Here is a 27319-nt window from a genome sequence, read left to right on the forward strand (position 1 = left end):
TTCTATAACATCCTCATTTACACTGCAGTGGCTGAAGAGGTAAAAGAAAAAAAAAACGTATTCCAAAGTTCCAACTGCACCAAACACATACATGCATTTTCTTTTGATAGGAAGTTTGATGCATGCCCTTTGTGATTAGAAAGGTTCTTGGGCTTTTCCTCATCCTTCAGTTATTGCTAGGTCCCTATCCCTCTCTTCAGTGTTCAGTTGTATTTAGCATTTTTGCCCAATGTGTTTCTCATTTTTGTTGGAATCTCTTGTGTATTTCTAAATACTAGTGTGTGTGTGCAAAGTGGAGGAGATGAACAAATGGTATTCTCGCCACTTTAGTGCATAGTAGATAGTCCCACATTGGTTATCCACCACATCGGGTAGGGTTCTGGGCTTGGGCTTCTACTTGTGGGTAGTGGTTTGACTAATAGCCTAAACTTGTTTTGCCTTTTTCTTGAAAGCGGCAAGTTTGGTGTTCTATTAGGAGTTGGTCTCTCTTTCTCCTAACCTCTATAAATAGGATTTGTGAGTCCATAGAGAAAAGAGACTTGATCGAAACTCAACTCGGAGAAACGTAAAAACTCAAACCCGGTCCTTTTCTTCTTCTCTTCTTCTGTCGGCCCTTGAGAGAGTTATATTCTTTGTTCTAGAGGGTAGTCCGTTCTAGTGCAAAGTCAGGCTGCTGTTAACCATTGAATCCTGTGAGGGAAGACGCATGCTGTTGCCTTTTACGCACCATTGAAGGGCGAAATCTTTCTTAAGGAACTGACTAATCGCGCCTTGGTTATTCCGATTACTCTCTTTGTCCTTGTTTCTTCATTGCTACTTTGTTCCTTCGTTTCTACTTTAGTTGCTGTGTTCATACAACTATTCTAACAATCTTAAGGAAAGAGTTTTGTAGTAGAACAAAGGAGAGTGCTTTAAATCGACAATCAAAAAGATAAGTCTTTTACTTTGAGTTATTGTTTGTGTTATTGGGTTATGACTTTAGAAATTTTCTAATAATTTCGTTTTTGGTAGGGAAACTAATTAAAGATTGAATATTTATTGATCTTTTGTGATTTATCAAACCCTATATGGTTGTAGACTTTTCTCCTACGTTTATGGGAGTCAAATATGAGATTTCTATCAAGAAAAACGTCAAAGTTCGTCTTTTTGACAGCTGCGTCACTTGTTACGGAAACTGCTATAACTTTCAGCTCAGAGCTCGGTTTTGCAATCCGCTTCTTGTGTTGGATAGCTGATTCAAAGAGCTTTCCAGTGGTATAAGGCTTGATACCCAATTCGTCCTGAGCTGATTTAGAATTATAGTTCTTTTGAACTGTTTTTCTAGAAGGAGGAAAATATGGTAATCCGGTTTTTCAATCGGTTAGGTATCGTATTCTTTCACTCTTTGCAATTCTTTTGGTTTAATTATATGGTGATATTCTTGCCTTGAGTTGCATGCTAGTTTTCTTAGGAGGGAAATCCCTAAGCTTAAACTTCTTTAATAACCTAGTCAACAAATTATACGTGTTTATCACTGAGGAATTAATTAGTTTGACTAGAAGTAGTTTGATATTAATTTTCTTTGTACATATGTAGATGTATGTAGATGGTCTAAGAGATACCTTAAGATAGTTAATATCAACCACACTCAAATCTTGGATAGTAATTATAATGTATTCAATACATAATTGCTTACCTTTATTGAGTGAACGTGTTGTTAGACGATGGTTATAATTGTACTGTTGTGAAAATACATGTTAGATGAAGTAACTTGTAGCTTATATCCAATATAACATATGTTAAAGTTGTGTAGCATGCTAGTTTTGGATATTAATCATCGTGGATTTACTTTAAACTTGATAATAGTTTATTGGTAAATTTTTCTAGTTGAAGACATTAATGGGTTGAGCCATTAGATGTTGTGGTAGTACTTGAGGTCTTGTTGATAGGGTATTCTATCTTACTTGAGCTCATATAAAAAGAGGAGGTGGAGTCCTCAGTTGTTTTGCATATTCAATGGCTAGATTTGCTTAAATATTGTATACTTTTTGTTGTGAGGGGTACAGTTAAAGTTTACTTTTTCTGAACCTATGATATGATATTTACCATGTTTGGCATGAATGCATTATTTAACATTGACATGAAGTTTAACCATGTCATATATTTATTAAGTAATGAGCATCGTTGTCTACGAGAGGAAACAATATGGGAAACAATCAATATCCTCTTAAACCTAATTTAGTCAAGGAGATGTAAGGTAATGGTTTGTCTTCTTAGACAATATCCTCCAGTGACTATTTTAGACAAGGAGATGTAACGCTTGTAGATTGTCTTATTAGGCATTATCCTCCTATGACTATGGATAAATAGCCAAGGTGATGTACAAGTGCGTGGATTGTCTCCCTATGACAGTTGGAATGTTGAATGATGAAAAGAAGGATGATAATGATATTATCTTGGGTAAAACCTTTTTCATCTAATTCTTCTATTCTTTAAAATTCATTTGAATCACTTGTGGATTTCCTTTCATATAGATAGCATGGACATAATATGACTATGTTTAATATGATCTAGAATCATAGACTTGTAAAAAAGTATATTCTTGTCATAAGAGTGCATTTTATTGTTGTTGTTTCTTTTAGTGTTTGTAGCGGTATAATATGTTTTGCATGTAAGTTTGATTAGGTTGAGTAACCATTGAACTGTGGGGGGTAGTGACCCATATGCATGACACTGTTTTACCATAGTTCATCTCACAAGATAATTGGAAAGACACTGAACTACAAAGTATGGAAAGGTCTTGGGCCTATCCAAAAATGTTTCAAAATGTGGGGGGTGTCTTGCCAAGGCTATTGTGAATGAATCTAAAAGAAATATATATATTTTTTTTTGAGACCTAGAATTATCAAGTAGATGTTCATTGGTGAAACTCATAATAGTGATGTTTGTTTTCAGTTGTCATGAGTGATAACAATTTTGTAGATACTACACTATTATTGAATGTCTTATATGCTAATTTTATTTGAGGTTGTGCTTTCTGAGAAATTGGCATAGAGTGGTTGAATGTTCATAATGAACTACATAAGATAATCCCATTATTTCTGCACAAGAAATTTGGAAGACTATTAATGAGTATTTCCACCATTCACGGTGATGATGTTTATATGTTTCTTGAGGAAGATTTATTAACCTATAAGGAAGTTGTTGCAATACATGAGAAGTGTCCTTTTTAAGGATACAACTCCTCTAAACTGGAGTATTGATTTATTGGGGGATCTATAGGTTGAATTGGATATTCAAGAGAAAACTAAAACGTGATAGTTGTATTGCAAAATACAATGCTAATAATAATAGCCAAGGGGTTTCAATCGAGAGACAAGATTTATACTATTTTGAAACCTTGCTCATATAACTAGAATTTCTTCTACATAATTCTAAATACTCTAGTTGAGTAGTTGTCTTGAACTACAATACCAAGTAGTACCGGTGATGGTGAAGGTATACAATTTAGTTAAATCTTTGTATGAGTTGATTCAAGCGCCTATAAATGGCATGAGCAATTCAACAACATATTAGTGTTATATGGATGTCAAAGTACCGTTGTTGATAAAAAAAAAAAAAAAAATGTGTACTTTCTTTAGAGTAAAGCAAGACATATGTGTTAATCTCTCTTTGTTTAGATGATTTAATATCATGAGTGCTAGCATTGAGAATGTGCATGAGACAGAGAAATTCCTATTTGAAACACATCATAAACCATCATTGAAAATGGTAGTTTATTATGTTGTTAAACTCATTCTCAGAATCGCTATATTAGGTTGTCAAGATGTTGACGTTTGAATATGGTTGAAGGCCACAGCGTACCTTAAACCAGACCGGCCGGATGGTATAGGGGAATTTCGGGCACTACAGAATTGAATGACTGGTGAATATAGGAATTAAAACTCATGTTGGTCTCATTATATTGTTATAGCACTTAGTAGAAATATTTTTCATTGAAAAGTATGGGTATTATGATAGTAAGCATGTGTTAACACATTTTGTGGCAAATATCCATCTTATGAAAAATAATCTCCTTATGTTTTCTCATACTAAATATGTCAATATCATTGGTAGCCAATTGTACTTGATGGATAATGTATGTGAGACATGACATTGCCTACATTAATGGCATACTGAGCTGATAACCCATTGTGTCCTTATAAGGAACTTTGATGTATATTGTCAGATTATCCAAGTACTATAGCAGAGCCATTGATTATGGACTGATATTTAGTAGATTTCCATCATTGTTAGAAGGGTAATATGTTATAAACTGGATCCAGTAATGTTTATGTGTTTACCTTTGGTGGAAATTGAGTGTCTTGGATATCATCCAAGCTAATCGCCTTAGAAAAGGCATGTGATGATGCTGAGTGGGTTAGCAACCTCTTGGCAAATCTTCCCATTGGCTCTAAAATGACCTCGATATGTATATGCTTTTTGCAAGATTGTCTCATTCAATAGCTAAGACATGTTATCTTATGTGCAATGGGAAAAGAATACATGTAAGTTGAGATATAACTTAATCAAGCAGCTGCTAGAGATTATGTTAGGTTGGACTTAGTTTGGCCACATGTCTAACCGCACCACTTCTTTGGAGGCAAGTGGTTATACGTCGAGGGGGATGGGACTTTTGCCTTAGATAGAGGGCGACACTGACGGCAACCCCACCTATGTGATTGGAGATCCCATGAATTAGGTTCAAAGGGAAAAACAAGTCACCTAAATCGCCGCCTCTGGTATGCTATTGTCTTTCTTTGAGGCGCCCCCCCTATGACTAGATAGCATTTTTTTGTATACTTTGTATAACTTGAATTGCAATGAGAAAGGATGAGTTATTTTACTCTTATTGGAATCCATAGTCCATTTTTTTATAATGAGATAGTGTATTTTAACTGCAATGTACACTTGATGGATATCCACCTACGTGAATGTAGAACTGGGTCGGTTCTTATGAGTATTTAGGCAAGTACTCTAGAGCATTCATGGAACACAGGCAGCGCAAGGGCCAAAAAGCGCAACACCGTAGAACAGGCATATAATGAAAGAGCAATGTGGGTGCATGTCCTCTATTTTACTACAAGGGAATGTTGGTTCAAAGATTTTTTAATCCACCACTTTCACGTATTATAAGACATGTTACCCTATGACTGGTTCAAGCCCGTAAAGCACCAGTATCTTATGCATTGTTTTTTCGATTCTCTCTGGCATTTCGTTAACCCATTTCTTTTGTAATATCCTATTCCAAAATAGTGGGGGACTATTAGTATTTTGAAATAGTGGGGGATTGTTGGAATCTCTTGTGTATTTCTAAATACTAGTGTGTGTGTGTGCAAAGTGGAGGAGATGAACAAATGGTATTCTCGCCACTTTAGTGCATAGTAGATAGTCCCACATTGGTTATCCACCACATCGGGTGGGGGGTTAGGGGCTGGGCTTGGGCTTCTTGTTGTGGGTAGTGGTTTGACGATAGCAATAGCCTAAACTTGTTTTGCCTTTTTCTTGAGCGACAAGTTTCAGTGTTCTATTAGGAGTTGGTCTCTCTTTCTCTAACCTCTATAAATAGGATTTGTGAGTCCATAGAGAAAAGAGACTTGATCGAAACTCAACTCGAGAAACGTAAAACTCAAACCAGTCCTTTTCTTCTTCTCTTCTTCTGTCGGCGGCCTTGAGAGAGAGTTATATTCTTTGTTCTAGAGGGTAGTCCGTTTCTAGTGCAAAGTCAGGCTGTTAACCATTGAATCTCGTGAGGGAAGACGCATGCTTGTTGCCTTTCTCGCACCATTGGAAGGGCGAAATCTTTCCTTAAGGACTGACTTAATCCAGCGCCTTGGTTATTCCCGATTCTGGCGTCCTTGTTTCTTCATTCTTCATTGTTCCTTACGTTTCTACTTTTTAGTTCTTGTGTTCATACAACTATTCTAACAATTTCCTCATCCTTCAGTTATTGCTAGGTCCCTGTCCCTCTCTTCAGTGTTCAGTTGTATTTAGCATTTTTGCCCAATGTGTTTCTCATGAATTTAATGAGTGATAGAGATTGAATTGGCCGGATCTCATTTGACAAAATATTACATTGATTGATTATCATCTAATCTACACCCACATATCCCAAATAGTTAAAACAGTGATTACAGCCTAAGGACAAAGTCCAATAATAATTTTGCCGTAAGTTCTTACTTTCTCCTTCACCAATCATGTAACTTTTCTCGTTCTTATTAACAAAATTTCAAGCTCACTTGGAACAAAAAAAAAAAAAGCTCGACTCACTATGTTAGTTTTCTCTCTTGCCCACAGCCCACCCATCTCTGATCTCTAGCTTCTTGTTCGCACTTCACCTCTGAGGTGACACCTCATTTAAATTTCCTTAGCTTGTTCTGTACATGGACATTACTGCTGTAAGCAATATGGATTTCTCAACTTCTATTTTGTGTTTTTTCTCTACATGGGCATGCCTTCTTGTTTTCACTAGGATAAGGAGGAGAGTCTTTCCTTGCAAATTTCCACCAGGTCCTTTCCCTCTCCCTATCTTTGGAAATCTCTTTGAACTTGGCAATAAACCACATGAGTCACTTGCCGAGTTAGCCGCGACGTACGGCCCTCTTATGACTCTTAAACTTGGCAGTGTAACCGCTATAGTTGTTTCTTCAGCAAATATGGCTAAAGAAGTTCTACAAAAGCATGACCAAACCTTTTCGGGGCGAACCATTCCACATGCGGTACAGGCACTTAATCACCATGAGGTCTCAATGACATGGTTACCATCCTCCCTCCAATGGCGTACTTTTCGAAAGATATGTGCCACTCAGATTTTCACTGCTCAAAGACTCAATGACAATGAAGGAATTCGACTCACTAAGGTGAAAGATCTCATTGATCACATTAGAGAAGAGTCCAAATCCAAGCACACAATTAATATCGGCCAAACTGTTTTCTCTACCATTCTTAACATGATATCAAACACTCTGTTCTCTATTGACTTGGCTCCTTATCAATCAAAGTCGGGAGGAGAATTCAAGGCAATTGTATGGGGAGTTTTGGAAGAGGTCGGAAAACCAAATTTTGCTGATTACTTCCCATTGCTAAGGTCCTTTGATCCCCAAGGCATAAAGCGGCGTATGTCAGTATATTTTCGAAAATTAGACAAACTTTTTGATACAATTATTGATCAGAGATTACAGTTCAAGAAGCAGGATGCCTCACGTGACTTATTAGATATACTTCTCCACCATACAGAAGAAAATGGCTTCAAACTTGGTCCTCTTGATATCAGAGCCTTACTTAAGGTTTGAACATTTGATCTTTTACTGTCTACTAGTGTATATATGCTTACTTTATACATCATTAATAGAAAAAAAAAAAAAAAAAAGAGTACGGTAGAATGAAAGAGATATTTGAAAAGGCATTTTTTGATCAAGCAACTTTTGAGTTCGACTCATCACATTCCCTTGAAAAGGCATTGCCGATCAAGGACTTTGTCATGCACCATTTTTTATAAATCACCGCACTGTTTCTCTGAGTAAGACTTAATTTTGCTAGAAATAATAAATATAATTTAGTTGAGCTCTGCCGGATTTTGTTTCTTAACGAAACTATTGAAATACCTAGCTTCACGTTAGGGGACCTTCAATGGGGTTGTCCTGTGTGGGATCTTAATTAACAAATAATGAATCAAACAAATTTACTTCATAATAAGAATTTGTTGGTCCTAGAAGTCCTCTTGATGCAAACGAATTTGTTCCAGGACATATTTGTAGCAGGGACAGAAACTAGCTCGAGCACACTTGAATGGGCAATGACAGAGCTACTCCGCAATCCAGATACAATGACAAAGGCTAGATTGGAGCTTAAAGAAAAAATCAACAAAGATGCGCCTATTGAAGAATCTGATATTGCTCGACTCCCTTACTTGCAAGCAATTGTAAAGGAGACTATGCGCTTGCACCCACCAGCTCCACTTTTAGTCCCTCACAAAGCTGAATGCGATGTAGATATCTGTGGTTTCACTGTGCCTAGACATGCACAAGTGTTAGTAAATGCGTGGGCTATTAGCCGAGATCCTGAAATGTGGATAAATCCAACTATGTTTTTTCCTGATAGGTTCTCTGGATCAACTATAGATTTTAAAGGTCGAGATTTTGAGTTCATTCCTTTTGGTGCTGGTAGGAGGATCTGTCCAGGATTGCCTTTGGCGTTTCGAATGGTACATTTGATGCTGGCTTCACTTCTACATTCATTTGGTTGGGAGCTCGAAGATGGGGTGAAGCCTAAGGATATCGACATGGAAGAAAAGTTCGGGCTTACCTTGCAGAAAGCCAAGCCACTTTATGCTATCCCCATCGAAGCATAAACTTACATTTCAATGTGATTGTAATGAATATTGCACCATTGACACACGTGTTTCACTTGTTTCTAAATCTAGGTTTCTATTTGTATTGCACGACGAATGCCGCATCTCATTTCAAATTCTGTGCGCGTGAATTGCATCTATCTATATATGGTTCAGTAAAAGTTGTTTGACTTTGAAATCCCATAATTTTGTTGTTCTATTAATGTCATTTAATTTCTTTGTAATGTTAGTTATTACTCCGATTGAATACAAGAAGCTTATGCTTGAAACAAAGGAGAAACTTGAGAACACTAACTGAGTTCATGTTGGAATTAGAAATGACCATGTTCTACCGGAATGCATGATTGGGTGCTATCCGAATATTACAAATGCTTCGATTTGGATTATATTTCCAAGTTTAACCGAGCTGGCCGGATAATGCCACTTTATTGATTTAGCTACAATAGATGAGTGAATTCAATGTGGGCGACTTAAAAACCTGCAATCTCTTAATGAAAAGATAAGAGAAAACACATGTATATCAATGATACAGGTCACAAGTTCAAAACTAATAGGAGTGTAAATGTCTATTTTTATCCTAGGGGATTAACGGGACATTACACCAAGTATTTATGACTTAGCTCTAATCTGAACGGAGAAAGGGGAGTGTTTTGGTGGATGGAAATAAGTATGAGTAAGAAAATGCCTACGTATCCAACACTTTTAGAGTGAGACTGGAATCAAGCCAACATAGTTATGGGGTTGGTCTTTATGGGCGATGTGAGCAAGTAGCAAGTAGGACACGTGTGGTGGTATGGACATGTGTGCTATCAAGATGAGCGACACGTCCTCACAAGCTACACGTGTATGTGTATGGTGATTCCTGATATTATGTTGTTTGAGCTGATATTGAAAGAGAGTGGTTAAGGAGGTGATAATGACAATGATTTGAATGTTGTAGTAAGTAAAGGCCTGACACTAATGATAACAACGATGAGAGCGGCAGGTGATGATGTCATGAGATAAGGTCGGGTGTCGAGTCATTGGTGCCGAACTGATTTTGGCAAGTGGGCGAGTGCTCATATGTTTGAAGTTGAGTTGAGTTGGCGGAGTCGTTGTATGTGGATTGCGTGCGTGTCACGTGCTTGAGAGATGAGATGTCCCTTACATAGCCCTCTCTCGTTAGTACGTCGATGAAAAGGGTGTGCTGATGAGAAATCCAAAACTCGTGGTCGCATGATGGGACGGTTACATGGATTAGTGGGGAACGGCTGGAACAATAATTGATGCGGTTATGATTATTTTTTTCATTTGAAAATACGGTTGTGGAACTCGAGATGGGTACGTGGCGGTGAAAGCGTTGGTGTAGTTTTGCATGGGCGGTACTGATGTTGAATCATTGGATAAAAGGTTTCTGGGCTGTAGATATGCATCATTTGATTTGAGAGTGCGCGCTTAAAACGGTTATACGAAAGGTCGTGTATGTGAGTCATTGATGATGGAAATGACGGTTTTCCATCTAACGGTTGGGGTTCATTTGGTACTAGTATATAAATAGTATATAAAGCAAAGAAGTTTGTGGGAGAAGGGTTTATTTTGGAACTAGCAGGAGTTTTTAAGCGTTGTAAAAGGGATTGTGCTTTCAATTGTTCTAAGGGAAGCTTGTGAGAAGGAGTGGAGTTTGCTTTAATAAGAAAGGTGTGCTTCTTGATCTCTGTCATAGGTTGCTTGTTTTAAATTTTGTCTATTTTGTTTTCACTAGGAAAGCCTGGGTTAGGGTTATGTAAAATATGAGTTTTTGTGGCTTTATAGTGTAAATGTGGTTATGAGATATGATTGGATTTTTGGTTGTGTTATAAATAGTGATAGTTCTGATGATACTTATGTAGAAGAGGAAAAATCTCTTAGTGAAGAAGAAAGTGTTTGTTCTGAAGAGATAATGTTTGAAGTGAATTTTTATGGGAGAGGTCATGTCTGCAAGGAGATTGTCAGTATGGACGAGTTGACTTCTAATCGGGAGGAAGGTAGTGGTAGTAGTAATCATGGGTTGGGTGATGAGTCGAATGATGGTGATAATTATTCTGGTATGGGGGATGAGTCGTATGGGGTGGCTTGTGTTGTATCGGTTGATCGAAGTTCACCGAGTGTGTGAGCCGTTGGAGGGATTGTTGAGGGAGTTACTTTGTGTGGAAAAACTTGGTTTCAGAGCGATTGTAGATTTGAAGTCGAATGTGTTCTTTGTGAGGATTGAGGACTCCTGCTTATAAATCGCCGCTGCAGATTCAGTTGCGGATCAATACAACAGGGCAGATTTGAATTGGGTTCGCGAATCCCGTTTTGAAATTAATGTTGTCTTTATGAACTTTTGTCCTAAGGCACCATACTAGTTCTCTGGGAACAACTAGCAGTATATGAGAATCTTTGATTTGTTGAATGAGAAACAAGGATATGGGATAGTGTTAAAGGATGTGCTGGAATATATGTATGTGGAGTTGACATGGTCAAAGTGTAGGAAAGTTTTGACGTACGCATTGAGTTTGAGGGCGAGTATGGCGGATATTTTGGATTTGCCTAACCGGGAGTTGTGTTGTGGTGGGAGCATTCGGTGTTGATTATTGGTTTGTTTTTTGAGGCAGGGGCTCATTACATAATAGGGCCTGTAATAATGATGGTAAGGAAAGATTATTGTTATTTTGGTCTGGTTTGTCTTGAGTTTTTTTTATGTTTGTTTTTTCTTTTGCAGAGATACCGAAATATATAGTACCTCAGGTAGAGCGTTTTGGGAAGATTTCGGGTTTTGCGGCACTCAGTAGAGATCAAAATAGGGTGGTGTTGTTGTTGATTGCTGAGTATTTTGAAGAACTTGGGTCAATTGCATCTCGTGAAAAAAACGTAGCTAGTAAGGTATGCGTAGAGTAGGCGTTCGGTCGACTGTGATGGATTATTAGGACATTACACCAAGCTAAGATTTTACCAAATTACCAAAATTGAAGTGCTGAGTGGTAACTGCAAACTATAATGTTTCTTGAATGTAAAAGTGACAACTTGTGAGGGCTATATGATGCCCATTCGAATTATTTTAGTTTTGATGGTCCACCGCTTACACGAGAATCATTGGTGTGCGGTGATGATAACAATGATTTGAGTGTTGCATTGGATAAAGGCTTAATGCTAATGATATCAATAATGAGGGTGGCAGATGACGATGTCATAAGATAAGATCGAGTAACGAGTCATTGGTGTCGAACTGATCTTGACGATTTTGGGGAAAATGATACCAATCGATCCCCACTAAGATAACTTGCACTTGAACAATCTACTACTCCAATTAAAAAAAATCTGAACTTTAACTACAACTAACAACCACAACCTAAGCTATAGATAAAACTATCACAAACAAACAATAGTAATATAAAGTAACTTACCACAATGAAAACACAAGATATAATGTGGTTCGGCTAATGATGTCTAATTCCACAAGAGCAAATCATTTTATAAGTGTGGGAAAGAAGATTACAATCACTCCTCTCAAGTCTCTCCAAACTTACTAGATCACTCTTATCTCCTTACAAGCTTTTTCTCTTTGCAAGGGTTTCCTCTTAATTTTGGTTGCTCTCAAAATTGGGTTTCTATTCAAGATTTGGTTTTTTAAAACCTGAAACTCTTCTATTTATATTGGGGTGAAATTCCAGTGTAAAAACACTATCTCGATTTTTTCGGCAAAATATCAAAACCCGATATGTATAGGCATGAGCGCGGGCGCGCTCTGGGCAAGGCCAACTCGAGCGTGTGTGCTCCCTCTTCTATTTCCACTTTTCCCAACTTCCAGTAGACATGTTTCGTGAAAGGCTGAAAAAAAATTATCTTCTTTTTCCAAACATGGATGCGGGCGCGCCTTGGGCAAAGCCAATCTGAGCGCGCGCGTGCTCACTTATTCACACGAACAGTACCTGTTTATGTCACATGGTGAGGGACTCACATCCAACAGACGAGTAGGCGAGTGCTCGTATGTTTGGAGTCAAGTTGAGTTGGCGGAGTCGTTGTTGTATGTGGACTGTGTGCGTGTCACGTTCTTGAAAGATAGTATGTCCATTACAGTAGTACCCTTTGCCCTTTTCACAAAATAATTAAGTGGTTCAATGAAATTTGTTGTGGTATGGACAAATCAATTAGGGAAAAGCCAACTTTCCTAGACACCAACGAGGTCTTATTCAAGTAATAATGAAATCACTGTATATTACCAAGAGTTAATTAGTATTACCCCCCTACTAGATGAGCCAATTAGGATTTCCCAACTAGATGGGAAAATTAGGGTCTCTCCCCTGAGTACACACAAAAAAAAGCCTAATAAGTCTAATTCTTTTGTGTGTGCTAAGGGAGAGACCCTAATTTTCCTATCTAGTTGGGGGAAATCCTAATTGGCTCATCTAGTAGGAGGTAATACTAGTTAACCCTATTACCAAAATTGAAGTGCTAAGTGGTCACTGCTAACTAATAATGTTTCATGAATATAAAAGTGACAACTTGTGAGGGCGATATGATGCCCATTCGAATTTTTAAGTTTTGATGGTCCACCGCCTACACGAGAATCATTGTAACATCATGCTCCACGAGCTTTTATATGGGAGGGACTGAGGGTGATGGCGCACCCTAATTCTCTTAGTTTTGATAGTTTTAATGGTCCACGGACTACCGCCCACACGAGAATCATTGTAACATGTTCCATAAGCTTTTATATATGGAAGATTTGTAAGCCACAGTTAAAACAGTTGGGAAAGATCTAAATTCTAATCATTTTGATTTCTTTCGAGAATAAAATGACATCTGAAATTCGTAAGCTCGAGATCACGAAGGAAGTAAAATGTAATCCACAAAAGTTTTATGAAGTGATGAAGTATATGCATCATTAATACCCAATTATCTTCCCTCAGACATACAAGAGTGCTAAAGTACTCAAAGGCGATGGTGTAAGCACTGGTTCTGTTAAGTTCTGGAAATATGTCCTCCCAGGTATATTATGATTTATGAGTAGTTTCACATTAGGCGTTCCTTTCAGTTTGATAGTTTATCTCATTTGTATTTTTACTCTTTAATTCCCACATTCCTCTCGTTTGAGGTTAAAATCCAACCACGAGTGTGTTTGGCAACTGAGACTGGAAACTAATTAGGAATAGAATAGAGTAGGAAACCATTGGAATGGAATCTATTATAATAGAATTTGATTCCAACTTACAAAATGTGTATTTGGCAAACGTTTAGAAATCATCGGAATTCAATTCCTACTTCAATTAATGTGTTTGGTTGCCGTATAGAATCCTCTAACAGACTCCAATTTTTAGTTTATTTCTCCATTTTCGGATTAGAAATAAAAAACCGATTCCCATAGTCTAGGATTCCTTTGGATTAACAGGGGGTCTCAAAGACTTAATAAAAGGAATTGGAGTCCGTTGAATTGGATTCTATGTCTCCAAATAGGCCAAAAGTGAGTGGTCCACCAAGGATTCTAGTTAATTCCACTCCTCAAGTCCGATTCCTGGTAAACAAACGCACCCCACTATTATTCAGGCATTCAGCTCAGTAGCATTTTTTCACAAAAAGCACAACTACTCAGCTCGATATGATATATATTAACTAGTAAACTGCGGTCTAGTGATTTTGAGTGAAGCAGGGGAAACGGGTGATGGTTGGGCTGTTGCCAGAAAGATTCGTGAAGGTGAGTTTTGCGAGGGAGACTAAAAGAGTGTGTCTGTGTGTGTTCTGGCTATGGATTAGAATTATCCAATATTAACAAATAACAAGTATAGCGTGAAACGATCAACCCTCGTAGGGGAAGATCGAAAAAGGAGAGATTGTCTTAAGGAGAAACAGATTGAGAATTGAAGAAAGGGGGAGGAACACACAGAACCAGGACAAGGACGGGCAGCAGTCAAAATATTTTTAGACCCCTAAACCAAAAGCCCTCATAGTGTCAGTCTATTATAAATTTGTAATGATACTGTTTTTGTTTATCGTAATAATAAAAATTTACTTATGCTTGATAATCACGACAGGGAATTCTGAAGTTTTTACTTGCACGGAAAAGATAGAAGAAATCGACGATGAAAAGATGTTGCTAGTTCTCAACGTATATGAAGGAAATGTGAGGAGTTATTATAAACTTTTCATTGTTAAGGTTCAAGTTATTCCAGGGGAGGAGAGGAACATGGTTAAATGGACAGTGGAGTATGAAAAGGAAAATGAGGACATGCCTGATCCACATGATTATATGGACCTGTATTCTGTGGAGAATGACAAGTTGGATGCCTACCTTGTTTCCAAACGCCTTAACTAGTTTTGTTGGATCGCTTATTTCTCGAGTGGCAGTACCCTTAGGCACCCTGCTGGACCTATCTACTTCATTTCAATTCGTATTTGCTTGTTTGTTTGGCGTCAATTTTTTTTTAAGTTTGTGTATGATCCTGATCTGTGATAGCATCCACTGTACCAGGGACCTCAATGTATTGGGTTGTTCGAAATTCTAAGACATACTTCTTTTGATCAATTTGCTATGAATTGGGTCTGTTTCTTAGAGTAGGATTCGCATAGCTTAGCTATTTGCTATGGCCGGTTAATAACAAGCTGAAATTTCACATGTGCCAAGCTAGATATAAAACATGGTCAAAATATTACACGCCAACTGAATACTAGTGGAAGATCATCTATGGCTTTCGCGTTGATACAACTCTTAACTCTTGAAAAAGAACTAACATTGTGTGTCCTCCACCTATGTATGTGAATATTGCTAGGAATCACAACCCAAATATACTTACTCTTTACCGATTACCACAACACTACAAAAATTTCTCTCAAATGTACCAAATATGAAAATGTCAATCCAAGCTTAGTGAAAATTCACTATGTCCTTAAGACATATTTTCTCCCCGGCTCTCACGATGCTTTAAGGTTGGATGGGAAACTGTCTCCCAAGATAAAACATATTTTTCCTTCTATAGAAAGTAGTACTTCAATAAAATTCCACACAACGAACTCAATATTGTGTTTTGACTAAGAACATAGAGGAAAAGAGATGTGAAGAAAGGGATGATCTCTCTTCATGCAAACACGCCCGATATTTATAGGAGAATAGTGTCTTTTTGAAACAACAATTAATGCAATTGTTCTAACAGTCACACCTTTTCGAAAGAACGCACGTTTTCGGTATAATACAATGTTTCGAACCGTTGTACCATTTCGGAAAGGTTTTTCTCTCTTTACTATTTCAAGAGAAATTGTTAAGCTTTATGGGCCAAAATGGATTGGGTCTTGTTAAGAAATTGGTTGTCCAAAAAGGATACACACCACCTAGCCATGGCCAAGCCTAGCCGGTTGGTCGGACGAACGGAGGCAGCGTGCCCGTGTTTCTTGTTGAGCTTGACTAGCCCAACTAAAGTAACCACAATTAGGTCTTATAAACTCAACAACTCTTTGGTGTTCTTCCCATGTGGGACTAAGTGTGTTTCACACTCATTTCACCTCAAGTGAGGTAACTTAGGATACAAATTACTCATTCATTTCTTAATGGATTTGTGCAAAAATAATCCAAGTTCCATGTGTTCACAACACTTTGAACTTTCAATTGCACACCCATATATTTTTCTAACAGATATTACATTTCCTTCTTTATCAAATGTTAAGCTAGCATCTCCAACTCTCTGATCAGTTACAGATCCATCTGTATTGAGTTTAAAAAACCTTGAGGGTGGTAACTTCCACTTATAGAGAATATGATTCTTAGTCGGGTACTTAACTTGTATATCGAGTCTTGTGAGTAAGGCGATCTCTACAGTATCTAGTACCAATTCTATCTTGATACTAAGATAAAGTTTCATGTCTTTTAGGATAGTGTTTGCAAGATGTTGCCATGTTACAGAGTGATTTTGAAATCTTCTGCTATTTCTTTTTGACCAGAGATAACCTATAGTTGCATTTACATATGCTCTATAGACTTCAGCATTAGGAGATTGTTTTCTGCAACACCATTCTTCATTTGAACTCTTCATAATGCTACCCAATCCTAAAGCCTGCATCACTCTTGACCAGACATTTGAAGAGCAATGGCAGTTAAAGAACAAATGTGTAAAGTTTTCTCTCTCACAATTGCAGAAACAACACTGGGAAGAATTCAAAACTTTCTTATACCTTAATCTATCTAGCTTGAGTAGGTAAACTACCCGAGAACAATTGCCTTCCATTGAAAGAGTGCTTAGGCAGCACCAGTTTTCCCCACACCATCTTGCACTAGTTGGGACTACTTCTTTCCTTTCTGAGGTCATTGTAAGCTGCTTTAGAAGTGAAATAATCTAACGGAGATGACAACCAAACCACTCTATCTTCTAGTAAGTGGGCATTGATTTTAGCAAGAAATGAGGCTAAGCCCCTTGGTTCTAACTCGGTTGAGTATAAACTCCCTCCCATCGACCCATATCACATAACCTCCTTATTATTTAGGTCTCGTTAAATAATCTCCCTGTTTTCCAAAAAAGATATAAAATCTGGTCTGTTTTTATTTCCCATTTTATCTTATTTTCTTTTTTACCCTTTTGGGATTGAAAATTTCCCGACTATATGTAAATGTATTTTTACATAGTCATATATATATATGTAAAACTATATTTGCATAGTCATTGGAGCTATAAAAACTTAAATTTACATAGTAACTTTTGGGATTGAAAATTTCCGACATTGTGAGAATATATGTAAATGTATTTTTACATAGTCATATATATATATATAAACTATATTTATATAGTCATTGGAGCTATGAAAACTTAAATTTACATAGTAACTTTTGGAAATGAAAATTTTCTGACGACACCAGACAGAATATAAATTTAAATTTTCCTATGAAAAAAAATTTCATATGAAAATTTAAATTTAAATAGGTTAAGAAGACTGTGTAATTTTATATTGTCATATGTAAATACAAATTTACATAGGATGACGTCAGCTCGGTTTGTCCTTAAGTCGAAATTATAAGTAAAGATTGATGACGTCAGCCCGGTTTTCACAGGGGTATTTTGGTCTACTTTGGCTTTGATGTTATGTTTTAAATAATAGGGAGGTTTTATGTATTTGTTCGCTTTTGGGGGGTTTTTGTGCAACCATTTAAGTACCAGGGAGATTAAACCCATTGTCTGTTGATTTTAGTAGCTAGTATTTGATGCTTAACTTCTCCTTCTGGTAAGATGTGAACTAGTTGATTCCATACTCCATTTGTAGTGAGTTTACCTTTGCATCAAGTGGAAGTGATAAGTGATTGTTTACTTCTCTTGCAAGTGGAGTAGTGAGCCAGCAAAGTACCCAGGGCCAATGTCGTCTAAGGCCTTGCATATGGCCCCCAATATAAACCAAAACAAAAGGCCCCATTAAGCTAAAAAAAACCCACTATAGTGTTAAAACCACATAAAAAGCTCATTCTTTGAAAATAAAAGGAAATGAAGGCCTCATTATGTGAACCTTGCATTGGGCCCATTCAAACGCATGGCCGGCCCTGAAAGTACCATGGGTCGTGCCATAATAGAGTATGCTCACCATTTGCAATGATGTATTTTAGAAGTTTGATAAAATGTTTCCTATGCTTCAAAATGCATCTCCATGTACATGAGCAGTCTCTAGGTGTTGGCATTGTCATGAAATTTTTCTCTTTAATGTGCTCTGTCCTTATTCTCTAGTTGTTGGTATTGTCATGAAAAATTGCCCTTTAATGTGCTCTGTCCTTATCCATGATATCCAAAGACTAGAATCTTTATAAGATTGAAATTTTGTAAATGCAATATTAAGCAACCAAGAATCCAAGATTTTGATACATCAAGTGCTAAGTTCAAACTGATTATATTTCATGAATCACAAGTGCCTACTTCCCTGAATATTTTATGTGTTGTAAATAAGCCTCATCAGTAAAAGAAAAAAGATGAGTGTAGACTGTAAATCACTGAGAATCAATAGTGATAAAACATTAACCATTGAAGATTTTTAAATATTTAGACATTGGGTGTGCTAAATGATTTTATTTTATTGACAAATCAGGAGTGCTAAATGTAGGACATGAGGACATCCATATTCTTTTTGCCATCCCACTTGAAAATCATTGTGACTTGTTCCCGTATACTTGACGTGCGTAGACCGGTGAACCACTACAATTTGGTATACAGTTGGGAAATAAATTGGTGTCGTGTAAGTTCATCCTCATCAATTTCATTTCTTTTGGAAGTAAGATGCATCTCATGTTTCGAAGGTTGAGATCACCTGTACGTCTGGGCCTTTCATCCTACTAGAATTTAACACCTGTTTTTCTTAGTTGCTCTCAAGCATCCAAGCCGTATTTCTCGAACCTTTAATTCACAAAACCTTTGTCAACCTCACTGCAAACTTTGTTCTTTCAAATCAAATAATCTATTTTCATGAATTAAAAACAAGCTAGGTTATCTTCGTCTTCCTCCATTCGTGTTACAATTACCAAACGTTAATAACCAAAAACAAGCAAAACCCTTTGTCAAAACCTCATCATCCACCCAACACTACTCTTTCAATCAATCAACAAGAACAACAACAAAATCAACAACAATTTTGCAATTTTCTTTTCGTATTTTTTGATTCTAGTCTTCTTCAATTCATCAATCTTCTCAAATCATCTGCCTTCATCAAATTCTATAATGGCCATGTTTGTTGAACACCCTCTCTGCAACTTCATTAAACATTAGGGGCTTGGTGAGGAGTTTCCAGGTGAGATTTTTTGCTCTGCTCTTTCACAGTTATTATTGATTGCTAATTTTGTGGTTGTTTAATTACCATCGAATTCCTCAAGTATTACTCTTTTTCTGTGTGATTTTGAAGTAAAAAAATCCCTCATATGTTCCCTTATTTTATTTTGAATTAGTAATAGTTATTGTTTATGTTCAATAGAATTGGGGTCTAAGTGTTTGTGATAATGTCTCACTGATACTGTTTTCTTTCTGGTGATAGTGATCTTTCACGACTCAACAACTTCACATTTGTAGCACTATTGGTTTGGATTACACACTAAGACTATCAATATATGTCATGCACTTCTCTTCGAAAAATAATCTTAGTTGTAGCTGTTTGCTTGCATCATAGAAACCATTGTTTCTATTGATGAACTTGAGAATTTGCAGTTTATATGGTATCTCAGGTCTCCTTTTGCCAGTGAGTACTTTTCTGTAGCAACTTGCACTTCGAAGTAGATTAAGAAGTCCAATTTCCGATATGAAGATTGAACTTATAGGCCGAACTGAATATGAAGAAATTTCTAACTTTGAAGCAACTTTCAAGTGGTGCAGCTCCTTTGAGTACATCACTTCTCTCAGAGTTTTCCTAGTGTTGATTTCATTCAGGTGACGTGAATCATTCTTTGTCAATTAAATAAATTTTATTTTAGCTCAACTTAATTGAACTATCTTTATAGGATTTGTAATTTGTAATTTTTTTTTTCATAATGTAGAACATATATTCTTTTACTTCGATGCTACGTTAATTAGGTAGCATGAAAAGGGTTAGAGTTAAAACAAATATAATGGTGGTTTGCAACACATTTGAATACACTTTAGTTTGGAGATGCTTGAGTTGCTCAAAATTTTGCAAACAATATGTTTGAGTTAGAGCCTTTAGATGCTAGTAAAATATTTTAAGGAGGCATGATTTTCATTATAAACAATTCAAAAGCTTTTCGTAGTTCTTTTAGAATTAAAAGCTTACATTACTTCTTTTTCAATCTATCCTTATATATGAACTGTGATTCTACTTGGCTCCCAAATTAAGTTTTATTTACTTGTGAATGTTTTTTGACCTAAGATGCGATTCCATGGGAAATTTATAAGCACGTGATCATTGCATACAATCTTAATATCAAATAATTATATTTTCACGCTAATAGCTTATACAAATAAATAGTTAAGAGAAATCCAAATTTGCTAATTACTCATCTATCCACTTTAGTTTCTACACCCCACATCTAAATATTCTAATAGCAAGCACTTAAATTAGAGTAAAATTTGTCAAGTCCCCCCCCCCCCCTAAATATTCTAATAAATACTTAAATTAGAGTAAGTACGTGGTGTGGTGTGGTTGTTCGACTATTTTTCTCGCGGCAAATTGAGATTCAAGTTCTGTCGACTTTCTATCTAATTAGTTTAGAGGTGAGACCAGTCCTTTTTCTTATTTGATTTATATTTTAATTTTGTTGAATAGTACTACGTGCTTTATTAAATATAGGTCTATTTCAGAAACTTGAATGAAATTTCTTAATAAATGTGCAGTAACAGTGGGTATTGAGAGAGATAATATCGACTTAGTTAAACTAGAGAAGAAGGAATTATAGCAATTGTGTTGTTTAATTGATGACTTGGTGAGAAATTCTAACAATCATTCTATTTTGTGGCAGAACACTAATTTTACACTTTTTATCAATCATTGTAGCATCAAAGAAGAAATACTAGCTTTTAAATTCTTCTACATATGTCTATTGATTGATAATCAGTTCATATTTTATTTATCATATTACGAATGATAGAAATTTGGAAGATAGTGAAATTTGTTTGTAGTTTTGGAGTTGGGTATTGCTTATTTGTTGGTGATATGGATATACTTTTGGTGATGATTGGGCCTATGAAACAATTATTGAGTTGTCTTATGACAATGTATTGATCAGCTCCCAAATGTGCGTTTTATTACCTTTACATTACTACATTACAACCCTTCTTACGCATAATAAACAGACAACTCATAGTTTTTACTACATTTTGCATGTTACAGGCCATTTCAAACCAATTATCATAAAAGATGCATTTTAGCCCCAAAAGGAGCTTTATTAACGCTTATTATGAAGACTCAAGCAGCTATAAAAAATTACTGAAAAAGTCAAAGTCAAAGGTCAAAAGTCAAGGGCTGAAAGTCAAGTCCTTAACTCAGAAGACTGGAGATGGATGGCCTTATCACAAAAGAAGACTTGCTCAAAACCTAGCTTGCTTAAGAAGATAGAGAAAAAACAAAAAGCAACATAGTGAGGTGTCTTGATTGTGGAGGGAGAGGGCAAATCAGTCATTGGAATAATGTGCAATATAAAAACCAAAAGTAGGAGGAGAGAGAGCACCTAGACTTAATCTATGGTCATGTAGGAGTAGTGTATATTTTAATTTCAAATCCTTTACAGTTTCAAGTTTTTATTGCTTTATTTACTTTTGTTCTTCAATACAAGTTTTCATTCTTTCAAAAACAAGTTATGAACTTTAAGAACTATTACCTTCTCACCTTCATAAACTCCCATCAATCCATCTCTAAAAATTTATGGTGAACCTCAACTTTGACTACCACAATACTACTACTTCAAATGACACCGCCATCATGAATTGGAAGAAATAGATTCATGGTTGAGCTCTAAGGAGGGAAACAACATTCTACCATCTCCATTTCTTATTTTTTTAATTTTTTCATCATTTTATTTCATTTATTTTCAGTACTTATCTATTTTGAATCAAATCTAGGAACGTGGTTAAATAGCTGGAGAGGAGCTGGAGCTGCTGATGAAAATTGGGACAACTTCACCGGAACTAGAAGGGCGACCGCCCGTTGACCAGCCGCCGACCGCCCACCTACCTCCAACAACAGTAACACCATTTTTTGACAGTCTAATCTACTTTATCTTGTGATTTCAACTATGGATCCGGATTTTGTAATAGCGTAGTATAAATCAGTGAACTTTGTTTTGATAAATATCATAATAAAAAAAACACGAAAATATACGCGCGCATACTTTGAATCAACTTGGTAATCAACACTCTAATTATGATTAGCTCTACTTAATTAATTAGTATATTAGTATTAGTTTTACTTTTATGTTTTGGGCCCTTGAAGGCAAAATTATATAATTATTAAAACCCGGATTGTGGGCTTTCTTTTTAAGTAGGCTTTTGTAACATAAAATATGGAACACTCGAACGGTTGGGCCTGATCCTCATATCACGCGCCAACCAATGTCGCTTTCACCTCAAATAGTGTGTAAGCACGACTTGAGAGGTAAGCTCTAAACATCCTCGAAGCCCCTGTAAGAGGATACCTTGAGTGTTATGAGCATGCTTATATGATTGTTTGAGTTAAATTTTCACACTGTATTTTCAATTCACGCATAAGGCTGACCCTGAGCCAAATAACAACCATTGGGAGGTCATTACCCTATGTAGATAAACCTGACGTTGCTTGTTAATTGAGGCCTAGTCGAATAAACAAATTAAAATCAATCAACTAGAGTCTAAAGTAGTCACGCTCCTCCAGAAAAGAACAAAAATATAACCACGAGAACTTAAAGTAATAAATTACCAGATTCCGGTGGACCAACTACCTTCCTCACTCCACCTCCCCAAGATTCATCGTGAGTGAGTTTCTTGGTAGCACACCACTTGGTGAAGTGATTGCCTACTCTTTTGAGTCGTGTAGTAGATCCCACCTAGTTTCGCGGCCAACTGTTCGTTTGAACATGACATAGTCTAATTTATAGACCAAGGAAATATTTTCAAAAATCTAAAAAAATGAATTTCTGTTGTTTGTGCATCATCCTTGTTTGAGCATTCACGACTTATCAATAGAGTTTTTTAGACTTTGGTCCTACGCATAGTTGGTTTATTAGACTTTGGTCCAGAAAAGCTTGAATATTAGGCTTTAGTCCTAGTTCTGTTTGTTGACTGTTAGTCAACTCAGTCGTATGTAAGCAGATTGACCACGTTGACTATCAGTTAACTGAGTTGACTAATGGTCAACAAACAGAACTAGGACTAAAGTCTAATATTCAAGCTTTTCTGTACCAAAGTCTAATAAACCAACTATGCGTAGGACCAAAGTCTAAAAAACCCTTATCAGTATGCATTGCAACTATCATGGAAGTACAATGCAAACCTATAACCTTGTTCTTTTTTCCGTAGTCCTTATCACTGGTTATCTCATTGTCTATCATATACTGAATTCGAGTCTACTATGGGAAATCCTTACGATTACGAACCTTAATTTTCAAATTTCCATAGTGCCTCATACACTCAAGAGTTTTCTAATCATTCCGACAATTCATGGAATTCCACCACGAATAGTCAACCACCATTCATATCTCTACCTAGTCAGTTAGATTACAGTTTCATTAACGATCCATCACTATACCTATCTCAGTCGTCCATTCCAAATTCATATTCCACACCACCATCTATCACATACCAACTCTACCAAATAATGGCCGAACAATAAAAAACAATTCAGGAAATGACACAAACCTTGTGTTTTCTCCAATCCATTTAAAATGATACCCTCTCTGACCTCATGACCAATCAAATCCCCATCAACCTCCACCTGACTATCGTGAGAATTTCAGCTATTATGACGATGACTATATGCCTGAAGTCACATTTTCTCTCACATGCCTTAATGCATTATCACCCATAAATGAGAAAACTCCGGCAGAAGAAACTCAAGAACCTGTGTTGGAAATTAACTCAACAAACTTAGACAATGACATTGAGAAAATTTATGAAGATATAGAAAGAGAGGAAAAAGAAAATCAAGTGCCCAAAAAAGAGGATAACAAATCTATGGTGGAACGAGGATCTTAATTTACTTTGGACGTTCCAGACTTAACAATGGAACATATTTGTGACATCCTTATAATTTCTGAAATGAACCATAATTATGTGGATACGCCCAAACTAGATGAAGAGTCTTTTGAGTTCCTGAGAGTATGTGAAGAGCCACCACCCAACCACCATTCGCCCAAGTTAACACCTCTTGCCATTCACCCATCTAATATCACCAAGCTATATGTCTCTCCTTTATTTCAAAGAAACCTCAATTTTGCACTTGAACCAATCACCTCCGAAATACTTCATATTTTTTTCAATCCTCCTAGTAAAGTGACTTTGCCAAACATACAAACTTAAGAGTCTATCATTCCAATAGTTGAGAAGTCGGGTATGTCCTATTTTGAATCATCTGAGCTTCATGAAAAACAACTACTACCACATTCACACTCTCTTGGAAAACTCAAACATGACGGGTTATTACATAAGTTCCATGATGGGTTACATAAGCTTTCTCTTATCATTCTGCATATTACACTCCAACTACATCATTTCATTCTGTTTGGGGGTATATGCTTTCATATGGTTTTCTATAAAGATCCCCAATTGTTTAGACTATTAGTATATAGTTAACAACATATCATCCATCTTATGCATGATATTGAGGAATCTGATTTAAAATGACCCCGCATATAGTCTTGAATATCTGACTATAAAAGATTCATATTATGTTTTTTGATGCATTCCATGGGAGTGCATCCTTAAGGTAACCGGACCCTCCTCTTGGAGTGTGTGGTTGTAAGTGTTGGAACCTTTGTCTACGTATATCTCGCATATTGTTTGTAAAATACTTTTTACTCGTCGTTTGAGTAAGTGATCCTATGGAGCAAATATACAAATTTCTTTTTCTTTATTTTTCATTTCTTTTTCAAAATAGTTGTTTTTCCTCGTTCCCATAATAGAAGATTCTCTATACAACAATAGTTATGTGATTTTCTACAAAACAAAAACATAGGTAATGGATTCCACACAGAACAACCCTTAGAATTACGCAATCTCCATTCTTCTAAGAGTGGTTTAAGGATCAGTTATGTATTACTAAGAGTCGACCATATCACCATGTTTTTTGTACAAGACATCTTACGTCTTGCACAGTAAATCCCTCAACATACATAACTGAAGCCACAGTCTGACTGGATTGGGTTCAATAAAGAGCTGACACGAAAGTTGCCTAAGATCACCTGTTATGGTTTGTTTTCAAACTTAGCTTTAAAAATCACAGCTTTTGGGTACGAGTATATTATAAAATCTCTTCATAGTTTTAAAAAACTTGAGGATATAAAAATGAAAATCTTACGTACCAGAGTAACCAAAATGATATTGGACAAACATATGATTTTATTCTCTTGTAGAAACCTTCTATATGGTTAGAGATACATTTAGATTAAGAAAAACAATTACTACACACACACACACACACACACATTTCATATGTGCCCGTTTACATAGTTGTTTACGTAATTTACATTTCGCACTTTTATTTCTCCAATTGTTAGTGTAATAATAATAATGGACACATGTTTAGTGTTTTATATGGAATTTGGTATACGCGTAGAAGGCAATACAACTACATCATGTCATCATTTCCAAATATTTTTTGCACTACTTATGTTCGACTATTTTTCTCGCAGCAAATTGAGATTCGAGTTCCGTTGACTTTCCATCTAATTAGTTTATAGGTGAGACCAATCATTTTTCTTATTTGATTTATATTTCAATTTTGTTAAGTAGTACTACATGCTTTATTAAATATAGGTCTATTTCATAAACTTGAATGAAATTTCTTAATAAATGTGTAGTAACAGTGGGTATTGAGAGAGGTAATATCGGCTTATTAATTAAACTAGAGAAGAAGGCATTATAGAAATTGTGTTGTTCAGCTGCTGACTTGGTGAGGAATTCTAACAACCATTCTATTTTGTGGAAGAACACTAATTTTACACTTTTTATCAATCATTGTAGCATTGAAAAAGAAATACTAGCTTTTAAATTATTTTACATATGTCTATTGATTGATAATCAATTCATATTTTATTTATCATATTTTGAATGATAGAAAATTGGAAGATAGTGAAATTTGTTTGTAGTTTTGGAGTTGGGTATCACTTATTTGTTGGTGATATGGATATACTTTTGGTGATGATTGGGCCTATGAAACAATTACTGAGTTGTCTTACGACAAGATATTTGATTAACTCCAAAATGTGCATTTTATTATCTTTATATTACTGCATTACAACTCTTCTTACTCATAATAAACAGACAACTCATAAATTTTACTGCCTTTTGCAAGTTATAGGCCATTTCAGACCACTTATCATAAAAGATTCATTTTAGCGCCGAAATGAAATTTATTAATACTTATTATGATGACTCAAGATGCTATGAAAAAGTCAAAGTCAAGGTCTAAAAACTAGAGGATTGAAAGTTATGTCCTTAACTTAGAAGACTGGAGATGGATGATCTTGAATCACAAAAGAAGACTTGCTCAAAACCTAGCTTGCTCAAGAAGATAGAGAAAAAGCAAAAAGCAAAAAGCAACATAGTGAGGTGTCTTGAATGTAGAGGGAGAGGGCAACTTAGTCATTGGAAAAAAGTGTAATATAAAAGCCAAAAAGTAGGAGGAGAGAGAGCACCTAGACTTAATCTATGGTCATGTAGGAGTAGTGTAGATTTTAATTTCATGTCCTTTATATTTTCAAGTTTTTATTGCTTTATTTACTTTTGTTCTTCAATACAACTTTTCAATTCAAGTTTGTTCTTCAAGTTTCAATCCAAGTTGTTCTTCAATACAAGTTTCCATTCAAGTTTATTATTCAAGTTTCAATCCAAATTTGTTCTTCAATACAAGTTTTTCCATTCAAGTTTTTTAGTCAAGTATCAACACAAGTTTTCATTCTTTCAAAAACAAGTTATGAACTTTAAGAACTACTATCTTCTCACCTTCATAAACTCCCATCAATCCATCTCTAAAAGTTTTTGGTGAACCTCAACTTTGACTACCACAATACTACTACTTCAGTATTCTTCGTTTGTATGACACTATGATGAACTTGATCACATTTGTTATTTAATTAGGCAACCACAATAGTTTGCATCATTTTAACTTTTCTTAATATACAATTAGATGGTGGCAATGTAGTATTACCTAACCCAAGCACTCAAGCTTAATCTCTAAAGTTGAGCTTGTAATTGAGCAGTATGGTTGCATGGTCACCTTCTTTGTGTGAGTTGGTTCCCTTGAAGAGGCTTTAGAACTAGTAATCTTTATATATATATAATAGCAGTCCCTTTTCAAGCTCATTGG

The 27319-nt window shown here is 36.0% G+C and overlaps 1 protein-coding gene and 2 long non-coding RNA genes across 4 annotated transcripts; 2 read left to right on the forward strand and 1 right to left on the reverse strand.

Annotated features, from left to right (window-relative positions):
- Positions 1 to 6313: 6313 nt before the first annotated feature.
- Positions 6314 to 8528, forward strand: LOC147476433 (cytochrome P450 76T24-like). Its single transcript, XM_086583767.1, has 2 exons — positions 6314 to 7304; positions 7763 to 8528. The coding sequence occupies exons 1-2, from the start codon at positions 6402 to 6404 to the stop codon at positions 8366 to 8368; spliced, it is 1509 nt and encodes a 502-aa protein (XP_086439893.1). The 5' UTR covers positions 6314 to 6401; the 3' UTR covers positions 8369 to 8528.
- A 9803-nt stretch (positions 8529 to 18331) lies between these two features.
- LOC147476434 (uncharacterized) lies at positions 18332 to 27277 on the reverse strand. 2 transcript variants are annotated; one of them, XR_015207573.1, is made up of 2 exons: positions 27161 to 27277; positions 18332 to 18717 (listed from the first exon to the last, which is right to left on the reverse strand). It is a non-coding gene; the product is annotated as an uncharacterized LOC147476434 (long non-coding RNA). The 2 variants fall into 2 exon arrangements; XR_015207572.1 differs by lacking the exon at positions 18332 to 18717 and adding an exon at positions 18747 to 19070.
- Positions 18991 to 19687, forward strand: LOC147476435 (uncharacterized). The gene is made up of 2 exons (XR_015207574.1): positions 18991 to 19108; positions 19536 to 19687. It is a non-coding gene; the product is annotated as an uncharacterized LOC147476435 (long non-coding RNA).
- Positions 27278 to 27319: the final 42 nt, after the last annotated feature.

Source organism: Coptis chinensis, chromosome 9 (genome assembly GCF_015680905.1).
Source record: "Coptis chinensis isolate HL-2020 chromosome 9, ASM1568090v1, whole genome shotgun sequence".
In the NCBI taxonomy this organism is placed as follows: domain Eukaryota; kingdom Viridiplantae; phylum Streptophyta; class Magnoliopsida; order Ranunculales; family Ranunculaceae; genus Coptis; species Coptis chinensis.